Raw genomic sequence first — 23,543 nt, 5'->3', positions numbered from 1 at the left:
CCCGACATCCCCTGTTGTCTTATATTCTAGGTCCACTTACATAACCAGTGTAGTTGTTCATCACAGAGCAGCTAAAAATGAATGAGCTGTACACTTTCATGAAATGTAATGAAATAAAAATAACCCCAAACCAATTTAGAATAATATGTCACAAAACATTGGTCCAGGGTAGAGGGGAAGCAGGACTCATTACAACAGTGAAAAGTTCACCTTATATTAGAGAGATGCCAGCAACTTACAGAGAAAACAAACAGTAAGAGATCTTGGAGGACTTAAACTCTGTCAAGTTCCACATTAATTCCTGTGGGTATGCAGGGCTCAAAAAATATGCGGTCACGTTACTATCATTAAGAGGCCCAAGTGTTAAACACCATCTTTGTATAATACCTCAAGCAGCGCTAGCAAGAATCACAGATGGGCTTGAACATCGCTACAGACCCCTATAGAGCAGATGCTAACAGTCAAAGCAGGCAAAGATTACCTAAAACAAAGCATGTCTGGGAATATTAACCAAAACCAAAACCGAAGTAAGAAAATAGTTTAGACTCATTTATTATTTTCAAACATCACATAGCAGTTTCTGAAAAGAGCATTATTTTTGTTCAAGCCAGTTGCTTAATTGTCCAATGATAAAGACCACTCCTGCCAACATAGCTCCTGGAAACTGTCAATACATGAGGCTTAATTACAAGAGTAATTGAAAAATTGCAGTTTTTACAGCATTCATCTTTCCCATTTGATCGTGGGTGTCAATTTCTAGCTAAAAAAAAAAAAAAAGAAAAGTGCTTCCAGCAGACAAAATCAATAAATCTGGCAAAAATAACCGAATCATACCACTCACAGATTAATATAGATATTAATATCCACATGTATATATGCACACACACATGTTATTCTGATAACAGTAGAATTGCTCTAAATTAAGACTATTACCCTACCAAAAGGCAAGTATGTGTGAAAATGACCAGACACTTTCTGAAAGCTACAAAAAATAAATACTGTAACAGAAATAATTCCTCTAAGTCACATGCAGCACAACTGAAGTTAATGATAATTTTGACAGGTGCTCAATAGGTTCAGATATTTACCCTACTGCTTCCAATTTTTTCCCCAACTGAAAAATCTTTCAAAAATAGGTATTTGCTAAGCTAGTATCTTTAGAATTGCACCTCTTTTCCAATGTTAAGTCTTTGCTGCACTCCTGCATGCTATAAAATTTTAATTAAGTTTTAAAGATTTCAACAGTATTCATAATACTACTGTGTGATAATTCTTACTATGTTGCATGTAATCTTTACATGTAATCATGTAAAACCTTGAACTCTGTGCTAACAACCAAAGAAAACATCATCTACAAAAATTCTGGACCATATTTCTAGCTGGTGTAAATCAGCATACATCCATAACTTCAACAGAATTCAGATGATCTGCATTACATTTTACGTATTCCTCCTGCATGTCAGATTTCCCTCGCAAAAAAAATTGCAGGCTATATTATTCATGTATTATATGTATATATATATAGTTGACTTTCAATTTTATAGTCTGTAAAATGCATAAGCTCCTTTCACAGCAAGAAGAAAAAAAGTATCCTTTCTTCCCCTCTATCTAATAAAGATGTATAGTGGGTTTTGACTTTTTGGAGTCGGGTTTTGTGTGCCTTGTTTTTTGTTTGTTTACTAAGGTTTAAGCATTCAGTATAGTTATCAACAAATTTTGTTTTACTCAGGCACACTTTGGCACTTCATTCATTCAAACGCAGATTAGGATTTTTACATAGCTGTGACTTAACAGGCTTGTGAGTCCTACTTACAAAGAAATGATGCTCTTGTCCCTTAATGTGATCAGGTTTTCAAAAGGTACTTTTCATGAGTTCATATTTTTAGAATGAGAGCAATACCTGATTTTTAACAGCAGAGAGGAGTTCTTTCAGGGTTACTTCTCAGTATAACTGAGTAACAGATTATTTTGGTGATACCCTTTGTGTAATCAACGCATGTTCTTGTCACTTTGTGCTTCAGAGGAAGTTAGAAGATATTTTCTTTTACTGCCTCTCTCCATCCAGTTTCGTCATCCTTCTCTCTTTTACACGAGTACTTTTAAGTAGTGTAAATTACAATCTTTCCACACCCTTTTCATTTTAGGTTTTCCTTCTCATTCCCCCTCCCCCTACGATATTTTGCCTTCTCATCAGAGAATAGGCAGGAAATTATCCAGTGGCATTTTATATTCATTTTACCATTAGTCACTACTAGTTAATTTATGTATGTGTGCAAATTTATGTCTAAAGCAATGGTGCTTTAATCAGTTTATATGTACCTGCAAAAGTTAAGTTGCCAATAGCAAATTAAACAAAACTCATTCAGTGACCACCTGCTATATTTACAGGCAAAGTCCAGTTGTGTGAGCATACCTGGGTAAATGTGCATGAATGCACATTTGTACAGAAAGCCACCATTCCAATTATTTAAAAATTGTAAAAAAAAAGAACATTAAAAAAGCATTCCTATTAAAAAAAAAAAAAAAAGAAAGAAAAGGAAAAAAGCAGGATTCTGCAATTTGAGGCCAGAATCTCAAGTACTACAAAGGCTGTGCTGGTTTACACCTGCAGTGGAGGTGGTCCAACTTGCAACCACAAACAATACACATCAGATCTCTCCATCCACAATCATCACGTACAAGGGGGATGTCCTTTGCTTGCAAAGTCAAGTTTAAAGGGTGATGTTGCTGCTGACCCTATCTCAAAGCTCCACCACAGCTGTCGAAAACCAGAACATCTTGCCTTTACACTTCTTTATTTTTTAATGCCTTTTTACCTTGAGTGCGCTCCATTACAGCAAAGACAAGGGGAGTTAGAAGTTTTTGAGCACAGAACAAACTGATCGCCATGTCATTCAAAAAGTGACCTAAACCTTTAAATGCCTTTTTGCATGCCATCATCATGAAAATGCACTACCTGCTTTGCGATACTAATTGGAACAAAGGAAAACCAGGAGTACCAGAACACAACGCATTTGGGTCTGCAGGAGAGCAGTGAGTGCTGCAGCAGCAGCAGAAGCAGCAAGGGAAAAAACCCTCATTTATAACCAGTGACAACTAAAACCTATGAAGTTTTTAAAAGAATGTGATTGTTGTCAAAAGGAATCGGGTACAACAATGCTGCGTTCAGCTCTGGTTCCACTCAAAGCCGTGGCTGAGGGGCTCTGGGAAAGCTGCTGGAAGGCTGGTGGGCACAGACCAGCAAGAAAGTGAATTTTGCATACTGTACGGATCATCGCTCAGTTCAGGGCAGTCATATTGAATCTGTGATCAACCAATTGTGCTTCATGAAACCGTCAACCCTCATTTATGTCTAGCTGTTTTCTTCTGTCCTGCTGTAAACAAGCTCTGCTCTGAGCTGTCTCCCTACCCTTATCTGCTTACGAAGATCACACAGACAGACCTCATCAGCAGCCTTAGAGTTAAAGTTAAAGTTACTGCTTCCAGACAGCAGTCCCCACGCAAGCTGGAAGTCAAAAAGAAGAGCAACTTTGGAATGACAGAGTTTTAGTTCCTTTTAGGAAATGCATACCTTAGATTCATACACATACTGGCATGTTATGTCTCTTTCATGAAATTAAATTAGGTGTTCCTAATATGAACAACTGTTTCTAACATCAGAAAACTAGCTCAGCAGATTCATCCATGGTTTTGTTTGTGGGTTGGTTGTTTTGGTGGTAGGTTGTTTTGTTGGGTTTTTTTTTCCTTTGGTCTTTTTTTTTTTTCCTTTGGGGCCTTGTTTGTATACAGCCAAAAGAGAAGTAGCTGGAATTATTGTCAATCTGGTACAGCTCCAAGAACCTAATAATGTCTGAAATGCTCTGAGGAGTGTAATGATGGTAAATAGGAACAGGTATGTTGGCTTCTGCTCTCATTCACTTCAGAAAGAGCATTAGTCTTTCAACATAAAGCAAGGCACAGTTTTCAAGGAATGATCCAGTAGCATAGAAAGGAATGGAGCCTTACTAAAAACATATTCCTCTGTGAACGTACACACACAAATGCACTAGTTGGTATTTACAGCATTTAATTCTTGCAACCAGCTGCTAAGTCCCTGATAAGGCTTTCCTTTATGCAGCTGGATCTGGAACCTTTTCCCTTCTCCTAGCCTATTAATTTTTCTATTTAAGGGATGGCAGCTAAAGAGAAACAGCTTGTAATTTGCACCTGTCTGCTTTAAGCACTCCATGTTAGATTTTGCATTGAGCAAACTCTTCACTGATAATGAGAACAACATTTAGTAGGGTCAAACATTATTTTTTTTGCTGACTCTGTAGCAATAAATAAATAAATAAATAAATAAATGCCCTCTTCATTTAAGCCTGTTATATCTAGAAAATGAGGCTAAAGCAAAATCCTTGTCAAAAAAGAGCTCAATGTGTAGGTGGAAGATGTAAACCCCCATGTCTAATTTAATATAATACTGGGCACAGCTAGGTGCAATTGAACCCATACATTGCCCATGCAGGAACATACTGGAGAGCTTTTGCCTCTTCCACTATAAAATTTAGAATTGTTTCAGAAAATGACCATGTGCAGAGAATCCTTCCAAATTTCTACCTACTGGGCTGCCACTTGAGGACCCCCTGGATGCTTTGCTATCTGCAGGGTCAGGCCTATGAGAAAATTGGTCTCCAAGGATTCAAAAGAAATGAATGCTTCACTCCTGATCCAGAGGTATGTGAGCATGGCTGTGCAGAGATGCGCTAGCTGGAGTGTAAAGCAGTGAAGGAGTACATCAAGCAAATAACGCACATGTGATCTTTCAGCCTTACATAAACTACCTTAACATGTTACCTTCTTGCTAGAAAACATGCATGGCACCTTCAGTCAACTGTGGTATCATTTGCAATTGCATTGAAAGGAAAACCCATTTAACTAGCATATTAGTTTAGTTACTAAGAAGTGGTCTTTTTCTTGTTTGCTCTTAAAATAGAAAAGTACCCCCCAAAAACCCTCAAGCTACAGAGTTGATGACAAGAACAAAAATGCTGGGGGCTAAAAAAAAAAAAGAACTAAAACAAAATAAAACACATAATTTATTAGAGAAAACATTGGTGCTGCATCTAGATTTCATAAATTGTCCCCATTTGTACTTCCTGTTTAAACAATAACTAACATGATGATGGGTTAAATGAAGTTGAGATTGTCACAAACATGGCCTCACTAGTAATTAATGTAGTTTAATATGGTTGTTGGCACACATCTCACATGACAGATAATGTTCCAACATGTCACTGATAGGACCTTTCAGCACAGCTTTAGGAGATCTAGCAGGCATTGCCGAGGTTGGTTAGGTCAAAGGGTTGAACCATGTGTAATTCAGAACAGAGGAGGTCCCACGGTCAGTCCACAAAAACAATTACACTACTTATTTCACTCCATCCCTTGCCCGAAATTCACAAGCCTCACAGTTTCAGTGCAGTCAATCTCACTCTGCCCCGGGGCTATGAGCCACATGAAAATATGTGGTGCTGTGTTTATAAATCTAATCAAAAATAGAAACAGTAGACAAGCACAATGAGGTTCTACTATGGATCATGGGAATTCTCTAAATTCTGAAGGCACTTTTGTTTAACTTCTGTGGGCCTTCTCCTACCATTACATTGTCTGGTACTCTCGTTAATCATCCCCTTGACTTGTCAATGATATAAAGGAGCCTAAGCGTCTGCTGACTTCCCTCCCATCACACTACAAATAATATTATGAAATAGCAATGCTAGGAATAACCACTTTAATTTTTCTTTTAAAGCACGTTTTTTCTTCACTTACCTCTTTCTCCATGCCAGCCTGCCCTTTCTCAGACCTGCAGCAGAAAATGCTTTCTCCTGCAACAAAGGAAAGGCAACACATCTGAATTTTCAGTCTGCACACAGTCATTAATACCCTTAAGGTTTAACACACAGACTTGAACAGCATCAGCCTAGAAACCTGTTGGGATGGGGTGTCTTTTGCTGCTGCAGTACCTGCTCCTGCCTTGCCAAACAGCAAATGGAGGAGATATAATGCTGTTCCTTCACCTTATATGTTTTGAAAACAGCTTTACATCAGATCACATTAAAAGAACAGTTAACAAAAGTAAACAAGAAAAACATACCTTAAGCTCAGATGAAGTAACACCAAAGATGTGGGTTTGCATGGCAGTAGCCCATGACTAGATGATTCCTGCCCCCAGGCAGTAACTGCTAAACCAACACAGAGACTGCTGTGGAATACACCTAACCTGAAGATTGCAATGCCAAACCTGCCAGACTTGGGAATACTTCTGTCATCCAGTATTTAAGTGGGTCCCACTTGTGCCTCATTCCCTGTACTGGGATTTCCATTAGAAGGATGGAAATTATCCTCTACTTTAAGTTTATAACCATTAAGCAAACATACAATAACTTCAAAATTATTTATCACATCAGCAAAAATGCCTCAAATTTGTACTAGCTACTTTTATCTCCATGTGGGAAAAAAAATTTATTAATTCTAAACAGCTAGACAAGTTGTTCCTGCACTCACTGAAATCAATAGCAAAACTCAATCTGACTCCACAGTTGCAAGACCTGAAACACAACAAATAGCAAGCTTCCTCCTTTGCCAGCTTCTCCCTTATGCATTTATACAAACACACATTCAAATTATTTTGCAGAGCCTGAAAACCTAAACAAGGCTTTGAACAATTAAAAATATCCCTTCAGAGTCCCTCAGAAGCTTTAGTTGACCTTTTGGGTCAGAAGATGCCCTGTACAAAGTACATGTTTGGCCCCAGTTGAGGAAACTCTCTCCTGAAAGCACCAGGCAAAGAAGTGCTTAATTCTGAGTACGCATGTAAGTTTCATTGAAATCAACACAATGGACAGTGGACAGGGCCACAGATTTTCCACAGAAAAAGGCTGCATTGTCACTCTGGTTGTTCTGTAATGAATGAAGGGCTGAGCTTTTGCCCAGGCTTTGCTGATTCTGAGAGCCTGCTGACCTTTGCCATCACTCCTCAATTTCTTTGCCCTCCCTGGGGTGCCAAGGCCACTGCAGCAATGCTGGGGACTGTGATTCTGGCAACTTCCAGTCCTCCTATGTTCAGCCTTGCCCAAACAGCCCTCGTACTGTAGCCTGCAGCTGTTGCAGAAACAGTGCCTAAATTCCTCTGCTTCATAGCACTTCATGATACTGAAAATAAAGTCCCACCAAGACCACACAGGGAGGCTCAGGTAATGTATGTAGTCATGATATATCTCAGAAAACAACACCAGAGTCCCAATTACAGAATCTGAGATTTATTTCCAGGCCAAGGTAGTATCTCCATCACTTTTCCAGCTGCTACTCTGATCTGATTGCGCCTCCACTGAATGCAACAGGTAACTAGTTTTGATCCTGATAGCGTGGCACATTCCTTGTTATGACTCAAATGGGAGCAGCAAAAAAGAACCTGTATGAACTAAAACCAATAAAAGCTTGAAATGGCTCCTTTCCCTTTCAAAGTAGAACCACAAAAAGGTCAGCAGAAAGAACTTGTGAAGATGGAAAAGGTGAATTTATAGCGTACATCCATGGTCAACATCTGCTCATTGAAGACAAGCCAAAGATGCAGTAATAAGGACTTTCAAAGCCACAGTAGTCCCAGGAATCCAAACATTAACAGGCAGACTTGGAATCTAATCTTAAAGAATATGATTGACCAAATTAGGGAAGCAAAGGCAAAGATATATAAACAATGAGTTCAGAGGGGACATTAAAAACATTAGTGCCTTAACAGAGATTTTCTTAGAGTTCAGAAACTTCCTTTTATTTGGGTTTTCTGGTCAAATTTTTTGTTTATTTGGGTGTGGGACACTTTGGTGGTTTTTATTAAATGAAGGTGCTAGACATTGCTTTTCCTTTTTTCTTTGTAATACTAACCAGGCAACACATTCAACACTGTATTAACTGACATTGACTGTGGCCTTACTTAACCTCAACAGCCTATTTTATTTAGCTGGATAACAGCTGAATCATTAGTGTTAAACTGGCTTGCAGTCTTGAAAAAGTACAGCAGAAAGAAAGTTCATGATTTTTCCATCAATCAAAACACAACATAAAAATCTATTTCAGATCCCACCAAATATCTTATTTTATACCCATCTGATGTAAAGTTTTGCATGATTTAGGGATGGACTTTAGTTACTTCTAAGTACATTTGCAGTATAATGACAAAGCAAAACAACCATGCAGAAGTTCTTAAACTGGATACTTCCTCTTCTTTTTTTTTTCCATTTTATTCCTCTTGTGCGGAAAAAAACCTAAGGAAGCTACATTAAATACAGACGATACTTGAATAGCTTTCTGTAATGAAAATAATCCGATTTTAATCAAAAAATTAATGAAATAGAGAGATGCAACAAAAATAACTCTTATAACACCACAACTGTACAGACAGGCTCCTGTCACCAGTCATATCTGGAAGAGATCAAAACAGCACACCTTACCACTGGAGCAGGCTGAGGTACCTCTTTCTCATGCTAGTTGATATTTTATGCTCTATCAGGTACTGGAAGTCACTTGGGCTGTATGCAGAGCTGGTATACAATAAGGGTCTTGCAAATGTAGCCATAAAATGTACTGCCCTTGCCACAGTGGCATGCAGAAGGAAAAAATTGTTCTGTTTGAGCCATGTACTCAGCATTTCCTTAAAGGATTCCCAAATGTGCAGGCATCTTATCACAGGCTAAGGAGAGCAATGCTGGGCACACTTAAGGTGCTGGTGATTGCTGGCAGAGAAATAGCAGGTTCATGGCAGTAGTAGCAAAGCAACAGTCTGTCATCATAGTGGCCGCCCTCACTCCTTTCTCACCTTCACCTGGTACACAATTTATCACATGCTAAGAAGAAGTGCTGAGGGATCTCTGTGATACAATATTGGCAGAAACCACTGAGTAAATGATAACCCTAACAACCTACTTGTAATTCCCTTTGGACTCTCCTATAAATACCAGCTGGCTAGCATTGGTCTTGAAGAAGTATTTCTTCAGGGGAAAATTGCACCTCTGGTGAAAGGAATCCATCAGTCACATAAATTCAGCAGGACTGACCTTTGAAGCCACAAGTGCTGTGCTTATCCTTCTTTAATCACCAATTTTGGGACCAGGTCCTTCAAAGTAATCTCACATAATTTCTAGCCTTTTATTATTTCTAATTTAAAAGTAAGGAGTTTACTGCAAATATGCTTTCATAAAGATCATTAATGCACAAAATTAACCTCATGTTCACTTACTTTTCTTGATATGTTGTAGTGTTCCTAATAATTTTCTGTGTACTTGGAAAAGTAGATAGATCAACAACTTTTCTGTTGATAAACCTCAGTAGGCAGCCAAGCAACACTCTGCTGTTTACTCACCAACCTCCCCTCCAGTGAAATGGGGGAAAGAAATAACAGGGTAACTGGGCAAAAACTCTGAACTGAGATAAAGATAGTTTTGTTATTTTTTTTTTTTTTTAAGGAGGAAAAGAAGCAATAGAGCTGGACACAGATTACAAGTGATGCAAAGTCAAACAATTGTTCACCACCAACTGGTGCCCTGATTGTCTCCAACAACAGCCCTGGCCAACTGCCACCCATGCCTCTCAACCCCAGTATTACTGCTGAGCACGATATTGTATGGTGAGATGTCCCTTCAATCAGTGGTCGTCATCTGTCTTAACTTTGTCCCCTCACAACTTCTTGTGTACCCCCTCCCTACTCACTGGTGGGTGGCGTGAGAAACAGGAAAGGCTTTGATTCTGTGCGAGCACTGCTCATCAGTAATGAAGACATCCTTGTGTTAGCAATACTTCTATCACAAATTCAAAACATAGCCCCATACAAGTTACTGTGAGGAAATTTAACTCTATCTCAGCCAAAACCAGTACACTAGATAATGTCAGCAATACCTGTAGAAGCAGCAAATGCCAAATTTTAATTTTGGTGGCCCCTTTCCAATATTCCCATTTCCCACCAAAAGGAAAGGACCATACACAAACCCTCATCACATTGCTTTCAGAGCCTGGTTTATGAATGATCATCTCCTAATGAAGTTTCAGGACTCATGTTTGAAAGTACTAGTAGTTTTAGAGGTAAAGTCAGTACTGGAGGAAGAGCAAAGCCAGCCCCAGCCTGGACAAAAGGCCTTCCAGAATAGGATGACAAGCTGCCAGTTTTGCCAGCCAGCTCTTTCTTTGGCACGGCTGCCCACTAGAAGTTTTAGGAACAGCTCAGGTCAAGATGGTAACATAATCAAGGGACTGAGCACGATAAGGAAATAGCTTCCCTTATGGTCACGGTAATGCCTAAATCTCTTCCACTTGTAAAACAGGCACAATAGTATTCTGCATTTGCCTGCCTTACCAGCCATGGTGGATTTCTGCTGACCCCTCTGGATACAACATCATCATGCCAGGAACCTCATCACCACCACAGTTCTTACTTCTCCATTCCTATATACATCCCAGTCCTTATCCAATACAAAAGGTTCTTCTCATTACAAAAAACTTTTGTGACTTACAATTCTTAAATAACACAGCCTTCACATTACAGTAGCTTGCCAATTAGAAGTACTGACCTGTACATGAAATCATAAAGAACATATCTCCTTTAAAAACAAAACTAGTGAATGATTTTTCTTGTGCAAAAACAATACTGTAAAATGTAAGGGGACACCATATGCAAAAGTAAATAAAAATCTGGACAGGTAGAAAATACCATCAGTAAACCTGTCAGCAAAGATAATACATTTTGCCTGTGCACAACTTTGGCAACAACAGCTCCAACTTCCTTTAAAAGTGTGTCCAAGTTTTCTCGCCAGTTTATTTTCAGGGAGTAAGTAGTCCATTTTATGACCATCCGCATTAGCCATAGACTTTAGCACTTTCTCATGAACTTCTACAATTCATTCTCTGGTTTCTACTACCACTACAAAGAGAAGCCAACCAATCAGAAATTATTTTTACTCTCCAGTTAAAGGAATGGGCCTATGATTATTGAAGCATAATTCTCCATTAAAGTTTCCCTGTAAATCAGTTACAGATCAAGATTTCAAATGCATGTATAAAAATGTAATGTTAAAAGGTCTTGTCTCTGAATTAAGCAAGGATACACTGGAAAATACACATAAATGCATCTTGTAAAAGTAACACTTTCTGCGCATATACCACTTCAGATATCAATCCTCTTGCTAATAAATCAGTAGAGTTTTCTTTCAGTCAGAGACAGAAATCATACCATATGACCAATCCCAGAAGGAATACTTCTAGTGGTTCAAAACACATTTCACTTGCCTCTGGCATGAGTTTCTGGATTAGTGTCATATACGTGTCAACATGAAACAACATAGGCTGTTTGTTCATACATTCACATTACTCCTCCTTATGTTCTTCTGTCTGCCAGCTGACATTGACTATACATATATATCAATATATTCAACCCAATGAGTGCATTCCTCTGTCAGGCACTTGTTAACAAAGCATGAGTACAGATGAAGGGAAACTGAGGTTATGTTACAAAATAGGGGCTTAACAATGCTGTTTGTATACTACTAATTAGAAATGGCGTTGCGTAAAGGCATATTTTGACTAACCAACAGAGCTGCAGCTAGGTTTTTAAGATCTGATTAGCTGATAAGAGCCAGAGACACACAGCCTGAAGTCTGTAGTGGTTTCCATTAATTTTCAATCAATAATAGCTGGAAAATCATTCCTCCCATGTTTTAAACTATGTGTCCTTGGCCAGTGTAGCTAGCTGCAACAGTGCTCTTTTTCTCCAGCCAGAAGGTCAGCAGTGGGTATTCTGACTCTTGGATTCAAATTCACACAATGGGTTGGGTTGGAAGTACCTTATAAAAATCACGTAGTTACTATCCCCTGCCATGAGCAGGGACACCTTCCACCAGACCACATTGCTCAAAGCCCTGTCCAACTTGACCTTGAACATACCCAATGAGGGGGCATCCACAACTTCTTAGAGCAACCTGTTCCAGTTTCTCACAACCAGATCTCCCTTTGAAAGAAATATTAGCAATGTCTCATTTATTATATGTGCAAAACAGCCACCACAAGACCTTCAGCAGGCAAAAGATAGTCAACCATGACTTTAGCCAAATTCCTGCGTTTTAGGATAGTCTAATAGGCCCAAAGCTGGTTTCTTACTGATGGAGTAGCTGTAAAAATGAGATGCCCTCTGCATGACTTCCATATCATCCAATGAAATAGAAGTGTCAGCATCAATCCCATGACATGTTTTCCTTGGTGACAAAGCAGCTTAATAAGTTCCCACTGCCCACTTCTCTACAGCCATTCATACCTGTCCCTGGGCTGAAGCTCACTGCAGTCTCATTGGGCTGATATTACTGTAGATCTAAACTGGGTTAAAAATACCTGACCCCAAAACACTTTCTTTTTTTATTATTTATCTTGAATCACTTCACTGGTCCTGCACATGACTGTACCAACACATCCAGAGCACAAGGAACTCCATCAAGGAAGAAAATCCCTAAGAGAGCTTTCCCGTCAGAGAAAGTATATCCTGAAACTCAACCCCATAATGATGTTAGAGTTTACTGTCAGCCCCATAAACTAAGGATCTGAAAATATTTATGTTTATCTATCATCAGAACGAAGCAGAAAACTGCACTGATTGATGTCAGCAGAGCTGAAACAGATTCTACTAGAACTTCTCTATTACAATAGGTACTGTTAATAAAAAAAAAGAGGAGGGGGGAAATACTTCATCAAAGTAGCATGCAGCAATGACTTGAGGATTTAGAACCACAGAATAGACATGCTACTGCAGTCCAGCCCTCCTGGATAGCACATAGCACATCTTCTCACTTGCCTGCTGCCTGGGGAAGAGCGGGGAAGCCCTGCGCTCTTCTCACCAACTTAGGTACCACCAGCTGCACAAAACTGGTTGTTCTGACTGGGATTGGTGTAGTCTGGAATTAAGATGACAGGAAATTTGCCTTTCTGTAAAGGGCAAGCAAAAGGCTTACGGATCAGAGAATTTTGAGGTTTTAATGGTGTACTGACATTTTGATAGCCTCTGTCAAAAGAGACAGCTTCACTTGAGACGCAGGTAAGCTGAGCCAGAAAATGCTTTTTCCCCAGCATCTCTTCCTTTGTTGAGTTTTGTCTTTCATGACTTTTCCTAGCTTCTGTCACACCCATAGTTCAGTCTAAAAATACTGTATTTTTCACTACTACAGAAAAAAGAGTTTGAAGAGCAACTCTACAAAGCATGTAGCCGTCATTTAAGATACAAGGTGACTGTCTGTTTAGGATTTGGTTTGGACAATTACTACAATTGAAAAACATTGCATAATAAGTGGAAGAATAACTGAAAAGGAAGTCTAATTCATAGGTCTTAATTCTGATAAACACACACACACTTCTCTGTTTGCATTAATTACTTCATTGAATATAGCAGACTAATGTAGAAACCCATTCTCAACTGAGAACATTTGTAGTCAGAGAACATGTAAAAATTTCTACAGAACTAAAAAGGTATGATTGCACTTCCTTTTTTTCTGATCTTGCATCCTTCCTTCCTCTCTGCCACCCAAATACCAAATTAAGGACATAAGGAGCTCATTCTAACATCGTTTTCAGCAGTTTCAGATTGGTATAATTTCACTGGCTTGAGAGAATTATTTCTCATTTAGTGAAGGTGAAAGCAGTTTCAAATACTTACTGCACATTCTAAAAACTGAAAGCATTAAAGTGGATATAAGATAACTCAAATACTGAGCACTTTTCCATCAGAAATTTTAACATGATTCTTTCCTACCCTAGAAAGCAGAGGGTTTCCTTCTGCAAACATTAACAGCAGAATCAACACAGAGTTAAATAAGGTGTTGCTACAACACAAGATCACATGTGCTTTCTTGTTACCATAATTCATTCATGTTCATTTACTGACAAGGGGCTTAGCTATTTAGTTGAATAAAAAAATTATAATTTACATAAAAAATTCTTACTAGTGGCTATTTGCTACTCTTCTTCTTATCAAGTGAAACCTGTGCTGACCTGGTTTACCTACAATAGGAGTGGCAGATGGGTCCCTGCTGGTTACAACAACTCAACAGACCAGTAATAACTTCCTGCTATTGATGAGCCATAACTTTTTAAATCAGGCTTTTAACACTTCACACTTTCCTGAAGGTTATCTTTAAGGTGAAAAAGAAATGGGTCTGCCCTGTTCTTTCTTAAGATCCATAAAAAACCTAAAAAATTCTGAGGTTTCGAAGAAGCTTCCAGAGCACTGGAGAGCTAGATTGGGAAACATTTTCATCTTGAGTGAGTGAAGCTGACTGATCCGTCACATGTATTCTTTCAACTGGTTCTTAGGCATTTCAATTAATTAAGACCAAATAAAGCAAAACAAAGCAGGATTCATCACAAGATGTTTATGCTGCAGTGAGCTGTGTGTGGGCAAGACACTCCTCAAGTAAAATCCAGCAGGACTCCATAAGATCCCAAAGGTGCTCTAAAATGCCATGACTGTGGGACTATAGGCTGAGACTAACATGCAAACACCATCCTCTGACTACCTGGTTAAACACAGTTGTTTCAGCTACTTGCAACAGATGAACATATTTCAGATGTTCTGCTTATATATATAAGAACAAAGAATGAGCATTATAAAGCTTGCCTCTAACTTCGAGAGCTTTTATTTTCCCTTGTACTAGACCCAGCATATCAGAGTCAGCAACAAATATCATGTGATTACTGGTCCTTGGTAGCACACTATAAACTTCCTAGCACTTTATTGCTGTCTTAAATACATTGTTTAATGCCAGTAAACCAGATAGATCCAGGGTATTTGGCTAGAGATTCAGAAGTGCACACTTTTGGATGGAAGGAAAGTATGCGGAGTCTTAAAGGTAGTGGTTTTATGATGCTAACAGTGACGCTTCACTGTACTGACTCATTTTTTTTCCATCAGCCATTTACAACAGTACAGAAAAACAATAAGACAGATCAGAACCAACAATCCTCTTGGTCTGCAAAACAACAGGCATAATATTTTTCAAGAGTTGTTTTGTCCTCTAACAAGAGTTATAATAGGTCTGTAGTCTTTAATGTTGAGTTCAAAGATGGGTTCACCTTAACAAAAAGATGTATCCAGATTCACTACACCACAAATTCCACAACAAAGCATATGGAGACATTCAGTATGTTAAAAGCACTAACTCTTTTTTTTTTTTTTTTAACTCCCCTAACTCTCTCTCCCTCCCCACCCCAAGGAGAAAAGTCACAGAAAGGAAGTTTCAGGAATCAAAATATTCTACTTGGACACAAAAAACTTAGATTCAGCTGTTGGCTTTGCTTCAGGTTTATTGTGCAACAGTGGACAAGTCTCCAAGTTAAACTACAAAGACTGGTGGACAGCATGGGCATACAAGCTAGGAAAGGCTGGGTCAAGCTTGCCAGACCAAGGAACCTTTTTCAAGCCCTTAGAGTTCACCCTGTCTGAACTGGATTTTGGAAGCCACCAGGAAAGCATCCTTGCACAAAAATCATTCCCTACAGGGGGAACAGCTTTGGCAATGCAAGAAAGGATGCAACACTGCCCCAGGAGATGAGCTGTCTCATGCACTGTACCTGAGTGCATCTATTGTGCTCATAGGTTACCTGTGCTGGGGAAAAAAAAAAAAAAAAAAAGCATTTTTTGGAAATTAAATTTGGGGTGAAGACAGAAATAAATTAATCATAGAATCATAGAACAGTTAGGGTTGGAAAAGACCTTAAGATCACCTAGTTCCAACCCCCTGACATGGGCAGGGACACCTCACAACAAACTGTGTCACCCAAGGCTCTGTCCAACCTGGCCTTGAACACTGCCAGGGATGGAGCATTCACAACCTCCCTGGGCAACTCATTCCAATGCCTCACCACCCTTACAGTAAAGAACTTCCTCCTTATATCCAATTTAAACTTCCCCTATTAAAGTTTTAACCTGTTACCCATTGTCCTGTCACTACAGTCCCTAATGAGTTTCTGCAAGATACAACCCTTGTTCCAGTTTCAACCAAGAGCAGGTCTGTATGCCGTTCTTCAAAAAGAAATCTCAGCCTAAATGCCGACATCTGGTTCAAGCTGACCAGGAACACTAAATCCCCTTCTCCTGAAAATATTCAAGGTAATTGCACAAGTCTCAGTGTGAAGTTTACACTTCATACCTCATTCATCAACTAAGAAACAGCTTCCTTTGGCACACAGACAACAGGAACAGGCTGCTTTCATATCAGGGTGTCAAATAATTTGCTTCAGCTTAGACCATGAACGTTCAGCCGTGACACAGACAAGATGCCTTGAGAGCAGCTTCCTTCACCCCATCTGCAAATGGTGCTACTGAATACTTTCCAGCACTAACCCCAGAGGCATATTTTGCATCTTGACATGCCCAAGTGAGGAAAATCAACTGCAGTGTCCAAAACCAATAGCACTACAGGTGCAGAAAGTTACTAAACACTAGCACCTGCTTCATATAGCACAAAGATACTTGAAAGGGGCAGCAGCGGAAATTGAGAAATCACATGTGGGTGTGAAACAGGTTGCCATGATCATGGATATAGAAGAATGAGGCCATGTGAAACCCAGTTAGGTAGGGCTGTATATTAGCAGTAAGTTTGCCTGTTCTTACATGAAGGAGTTGTAAACAATAGGAAAACAACAGTCGATATTAGCAGGGATCTTGTGCCAGGTCTTCAGCCTTCATAAGCTGTTATCCACACTTTTTAGTAGAGCTACATCAACCTTCAAACTCCAAACATTGCAGGCTGTTGCTAGTGATAGTCTCAGGATGTTCGGAGCTATGGTATTTGTCTTCACAACACACCATCACACATAAAAAAGCCCTGGTTTCCTGAAGGTGCTTAACACCTGCTTGTTCATTGGGAATGACAATTTGCTCTTGTTTTGCTTTGCTTGTGTACATGGGTTTTGCTTCCTATTGTCTTTACCTCAACCCATGATTTCTCTCACTTTAACCCTTCTAATTCTCTTCCCCACCTCACTAGGGCAAAGCGAGTAGCTGTGTGGTACTTAGCTACTGACTGGGGTTAAACCACAACAGAGCCCCAGAGCTGAAAGCAATACTCCAGATGTAGTCTCAGGAGAGCAAGGCAGAGGGGGAGAATCATCTCCCTCAACCTGCTGGTCACACTCTTGTTGATACAGCCCAACATATGGTTGGTTTCTAGGCTGCAAGCGCACACTGCTGGATCATGATCATCTGTCATCAACCAACTTCCCCAAGTCTTTCCCCTCAGGGCTGCACTCAATCCATTCTTCCAACCAGCCTGTATTTGTGCTTGCGATTACTGCAACCTGTGTGCAGGACCTTGCACTTGTCTTTGTTGAACTTCATGAAGTTTGCACTGGCCCACCTCTCAAGCCTGCCAAGGTCCATCTGGATGGCATCCTTTCCCTCTAGTGTGTCAGCATCTCCATACAGCTTGGCAACATTGGCAAGTTGGGTAAAGATGCACTCAATCCCGTTGTGTATGTCATCAACTAAGATGTTAAACACCAGTCCCAACACCAACCCCTGAGGAACAGTACTCATCACTTGTAGATGTTGTGTCACATTGCTCCTTCTTTCTCGTTTCCATGTAACAGCATCTTAACTCTGATACTAAGAGCACTGTGATGTGTGCTTACAGTTATATTTAAGTAGTTTTAGATATAAAAGTTAAATAAAATCAAAGTAAAGACAACTGATAAAGATCTTCCTCTTTTCATTTGTATTGCTGCCATTAATACAGTAAGTTGCTTTTTAAATACTAGCCAAAAATTCAGACTCATTTGGGAACTAGTCAAACTTGTGCTCCTGGCTTTCCAGTGAAAAATATCACAAGCTACAAGACTCAGATCTTCTCAGCTCCTCCCACCACCTCTTGTCCATCATTAACCCAGATTAATGCCTGTGCCTCCTTTGTTCTGCACCAGCCTTTGCTGACAGTTCTGCAGAAAAGTATTTTGTTGTACCACATGTTGAGAAATGCATGCCAGCAACCATTCTTCTCATTTAAATTACCATAGAGGAGTCACATCACGCTGTTTTCACCGGATCATTTGTGCAATGTCAGGTAAGGCAGGATGTGACTCAGCCATGACTCAGCTCATAAGTAGGACTCTCTGAAATCTTCAGGTTTCAGTTCACATCAGGAATTATTGGGACCAGTGGTCAAAGGAAAGTGAACCAAGACAAATTTCATGATAGCTGCTGTAAATCTTGGTTTTCTACCATGCCTCCACATGTATGCCTTCTTCAAAAAACATTAATCCCCCATTCCTCTGAGAGGGAAAGGAGGATAAGAAAAAATTACTTTTCCTCTATTTTCTTCCTTACTCATTTTCACAGGAAAAATCTCTTTTTTCACTTTAAGGGTGCTTAGCATTAGGAAGGAATTGGTCTGTAAGCAGCACCTAGAGCAACTCTTCCCAGCCAGATCACGTTTCCTCTTTCCCTTTTGGTGGAGGTAGCTTAGAAACCACTTTCTCAAGGACCATGCCTTAGCTTCCACCTTTGCTTTGAGAGAAATTCTGGTCCTTTGCCTAAGGAAACGCAGGATCTCCTGTGCTCTGAAAGACGGCTTGAGGCCTTAGATTTTCAAAACCACTGCAGACCTATGAAACCACAGAGAACTTTGCTTAAAGTTCCTCATCTCAGTGATACACACACACTCAAGTCCTGACCAAATACCTGGAAGATTACATCTCTAATACATCTGAAAATTTACTGTGAAGCCTTAAGATATATGTGTTCACATACCTTTAGATTAGAGAGTAACTTTTTCCTGGTAGCTGAATGAATTCACAGCCTCTCTTAGTGTGGCGAATGTGAATTAATTTCATAGCACTAAGTTTCATAGAATTAAATTGATTCTAGCACTGCTTGCATATGACATGCCAGACATGGCCACATTTTAATCCTCTGCTGTTCATGGAAATAAAGAGCATACGCCTTTAACAATTCCACTAGCCCAAGCTAATCTTTGAATGGAATAGTTGTCATTAAGAGACAATATCTATATCCAAAATAAGAAAGCGGATCCATTTCTATTCCATATATTGTTTTAGCTTAGCAGCTTCCTCCCACTAGTTTTCCTTAGATCAACATGACTCAGAAATGCCTCTGCAAGTGCAGTTCTCCCATGCAGACCTACATGCACAAGCAGACACCCTAGAAGATATAAGCGATCCAAAGAGGGGATAGAATGATCAGAGAGGAGATAAATATTTGAAAAGAAGATAACAACCTTTTAGGACAGTTCCCACAATTCTGGCAAGTAAATGTGTCTGATATGAGCACTTCAGTCACGCACAGGTAGATGACACATTTGTGTGTGGGCAGAGGATGAAATTGGGTGTGGACTGCGTGCCTGTGCAATGGGTACAGTGATAGGTCTAACTCAGCACCAGCAGCACTGAGTCACCTGTTCAGAGTTCCTCACCATTCCCTTTATGACATGGAAAAATCCTGGCTGGATTGCCTGAAAATTTATCCTCACTGACTAGGGCCCATTCTGAGAGAAATGTCAATGTCACAGCAGGGTTTCCACATACTCAGAAACACTCCCCAGAATCCACTGGTTAACACAAAGAGGGATTATATATTCTTACTACAACACTGAGCACTCAGAACAGTTATATTGTCTCATTCATCCTCTTACAGAATGAGTGTAGATGAAAATATAAAGGCTTTGTAAGTATCTGAAGGGTTACTTGAAAGACTGAGCTCAGAAGCAATTGGAAAACAAAAGCATCTAAAAGTATGGAAGTGTGCAGAAAGAAAGCAGTATCTAACTTTGTGTGATGATTGCTATGATCAGTGAAGATACTTTGCTTACAGGAGCAAACAGTTCTATGTTCTGAAATCATGCTCAGCGTCAGTTTCACATTCTCTTTTGTGTATCTTTTCAACACAACTTGGTAAATTATCTACATGCCGGTGAACATGAAAGCATGATTTCAGACAGGTACTCCCTTATCCTCAAAACAGAAACATAACTGTGGCCAATTTTAACAGCATGAGCCAAAGAAAACCTCAGGAAATCTTATGAAGTGACAATGTCACAGAATAACACTATAAGAAAGATAGCTGATGTTGCTTTACTTCTCATACCATCAGGCAGACTATGGTATATACCTGGTCCAAATAAATATTCCTGATGTAGCAAGGAAGGAACAAAAATGTTGTTACTGCATAATTTCCAGATGTAGGTCTTGACCACTTGACACAGGAAGTCAAGTGTGAAGCAGCATAGAAGAATGAATAATGAGCAGCAGAAGAATTATATTACCCACACCACTAACAAACAATGGGGTGGGGGGGTGAAAGGTGGTGCTTGTTAGAAGAGGTGATGCTTTATACTCTCCCCCCAGCAGATTAAGCATGTATGTTCCATGGCAAGACAGACTGTAGGGGGTGAGCAACAGGAGCAGTGGCTAAAAGGAGAGTAGGGACTAGTCCCCTCTAGTCAAGGAGCAACTGACTAAATGTGCCAAGAGCAGGGCTCTAGGCTGGACATCAAACAGCTTTCTGTCCACTCCTCCTGCTGTCCCGCAGAAGCAGCTTCTGCATCAGTAAAATATTTCATATCTGATTCCCTATACAATATTGGTATCCTACTCCTCTTGACATCTGGCTTTGTAGTAATCTCAACTGGTAATCAAGTTCTCAGAGAACGGTTTGTCTGCTGAAGAAAGCATCACTCAAGTGCACAAAACGCTGGGTAACCCGGGGCTACACACCAACAAGACCTGCATTTGCTTGTCTTGTACTTCAAGAGCAGATGGCATTCAATATACTGAAGGGGGTAAGTCAAATGTTAAGACAAAATACTTCCTAGGAGAAGGCAAAGTTGAAAACCACTTGTCAAAGTATGCCACAAAACCAAAAAATTTAATATATCAAAAAAGAATGTGATAACTGCATGGCTAGGAATGTTCTCATGTGTTACATAAAAATATTTCTAAAAATAATTAAAGAAATAGTGCAACAAATTTTCTATTAAAGCTTAGTGAGAATCACAAAATATCTCCTTCCTGCTTAATACAAGTTTTCTTTTTCTTTTCTCCGAAACAACTGGAGACCACCACCATGGGAGACAGGGAGCTGAACTGGATGAACTCTCTGAATCTAACTTAATCACAGTTTCTATTCTCCCTAAAAAGCATGATCAAATGATTAATAAAGAGAGTGTGCCATAACTGAGACATAGGCTGATCCCAGAAAGTGAGTCAAACCTGAAAGTTCACCAGCACAGATTGTCATATCAATATCAAAGATCAATTTGGTCAGAAGGTTCCCAAAACAGAAGTCAGGGTGAATGACTAAAATCTGGGTAGACAAGATCCTGCAGCAGCCATCAGATAAAATCAGTTAAAAATGCAGTTTGTTATGGAAGTCAGCCAACTCACTGCATGTCCCAACAATGGCACCCCCAAAAATGCAAACAGCAGCTGCATCTAAATAGAGAATTCAGTTCTTCCCATACACCCTGGTTGCCTCTTATTAGTATCAAGCAAACACACATTACCATTGTTTGTAGAGGTCTGACAACAGCAGCCCAAGCAATGTCCCAGGGTTTCCTTGTACCCCCCAGGCTCTCTGTGCCCTCCACTGTCTTTACACAGCAGTTGGACTGTAAGCTTACTGCAAAGGGAGCTGCCTGTTGTTCTGTTTGCAAAAAATGTGAGTGACAACAGCAGTAGGAAAAATAAATACAAACGGTATTACACACACATGCAAACATCCCCATGGAAAATTCAGCCATAAGGTAAATACCAAAATTTTGCTTGACACCTAGATATTTATAAAATCAAAGAGACCTAGAAACAGAAGAAAAAAAGAAAACAAAACAAAACACAAACCCAACACTTATCCTTGCCAAGACCTTCTCCCAGAGTGGACAGCCCCAGGGGCTGAGATCTCAGCTCTGCTCCAAACTGCAGCGGTACCTTCACAATGGGGAATTCCCAAAACAGGAAAGATACCCCAGAGCCACAAAGCCAACAGATTTGGCTCCCGTGCCAGACTTCCTCCAGCTGTCAAGGCAAAAAGCGTGTCATGGTTGAAAAACCCGCTGTGTTCTGGCTACTCCCCACTGGAGCTATGGTGGGCTGAGACAAGAGGATCTTGAGGGCTCTGCTGAGCATCCCTGGCCTGAGATCAGAAACATGCTTCCAGCCCCATCTCATCTGCTCCAGTGGCATCCAAAACTGCATGATACTGCAGACAAGGTCTTTTATCAGTCTCTATAAGCCTTCTACCACCTTTTAGGCAGTAACGCTTTTATGGCATTACTCATTAATAGTTCACCTGTTGCTTTGCTGGATGAACTCCTCCTTGCCACCATTCCCCTCCCATCAGAGCTATACTTGTGGAAGATATAATTTGTTTTCAAGGTGCAAGAAAAATCCTTTTAGGGCCAGTACCTTGCTGGAGGTTATAAACAAGCTGCAAACTGAAGCTTTAAACAAGTCACTACATCACTAACGTTGTATCTGCAAAGGATGGGGTAAGCCATCAGGAGGGGAGGTTTTACCTGTTGATGTAAGAGTGAGTAGAGATGTTATTTGCAAACTATTCTTGACTAGTATAAACCTAGGTTTTAAAAAGTCCCGTGTGGTTAAACAATGACTCATGACTGATCCCTATCTTGCCTGTCAACATTCACCATTGCTTTATATCTATATTATTGCTACAGCACAGCAGACCATGACAAGGGGCGGAAGTGAAAAGCATTAATTTACAATGCATCACCAGTCACTCAGTTTCTGTGCAAAACAGAAAATACTGAGCTAGTGAATATTTAATGACTTCTTGGAATAAAATTTAAAAAGAACTCAAGTCTTGAGTTTTTACCACCTGCAAAAGAAGAACTAATTAGAGGAACACAGGCAGAACATTAACAAGGTCTTTTAAAAACCTCCATTGGGTTTATTTTCATCCAAGTCTACTCAAAGCAGTTCATGTATGCTTAAATGCCCATGCCTGCACATGTGTATAAAAATGCAGTGCAGCATCCCTCTATTGTGGCCTCCGTTCAAATATAACATAATTCTGCAATCATTCAAGACAGCCGAGAGACAGACCCAGCCTTACCTTCCTAATTGCCAGCTTCTCTTCACCTTTTGAAATCGAATCCTCATTTCTGTCTCTATGGTGACAGTGACGTCCAGGTCCCCTTGATGAGAAGGCTGCTGGCACACATCAGGTGCCAGAGCACATCAGCACCACAAGCCTTTCCAGCTCCTCTGTGGGACACTATGCTTTTCTCCAAAACTGTATCTAACGAATGATAAGGTAAAGAAAACAGTGTTAAACCACCATTTCATACTTAAAGAGAGGGAAACTGGGTCTAAATAAGGGGTCTAAAAGCTTTTTTTATTTTTCTCTTCAATAATAATTGCTGCTACTCCAGAAATCAATGTGATGGCACTGCTATCAAAGAGCGTATCTGGATAACTTACACGGAATGAAATAATTACAGGTCATTTCT

At 39.9% G+C, this 23,543-nt stretch overlaps 1 protein-coding gene across 1 annotated transcript in view; it reads right to left on the bottom strand.

Annotated features, from left to right (window-relative positions):
* LOC133208425 (uncharacterized) overlaps positions 1-23,300 on the bottom strand; it is a 79,411-nt gene extending 56,111 nt beyond the window's left edge. Inside the window, exons 1-2 of the mRNA XM_061346251.1 lie at positions 23,147-23,300; positions 5,812-5,867 (exon numbers count right to left, since the gene is read on the bottom strand). Of these exons, the coding sequence (XP_061202235.1) occupies positions 5,812-5,823 (12 nt within the window). The 5' untranslated portion in view covers positions 5,824-5,867; positions 23,147-23,300. The remainder of the gene's footprint in view (positions 1-5,811; positions 5,868-23,146) is intronic.
* Positions 23,301-23,543: the final 243 nt, after the last annotated feature.

Source organism: Neopsephotus bourkii, unplaced genomic scaffold (genome assembly GCF_033783945.1).
Source record: "Neopsephotus bourkii isolate Nb327-2 ecotype Australia unplaced genomic scaffold, CSIRO-AGI_Nbou_v1 NB_272, whole genome shotgun sequence".
NCBI classification, from domain to species: Eukaryota; Metazoa; Chordata; class Aves; order Psittaciformes; family Psittacidae; genus Neopsephotus; species Neopsephotus bourkii.
Note: the sequence above shows the minus strand (reverse complement) of the source record. Positions and strands in the feature narration are given on the sequence as shown.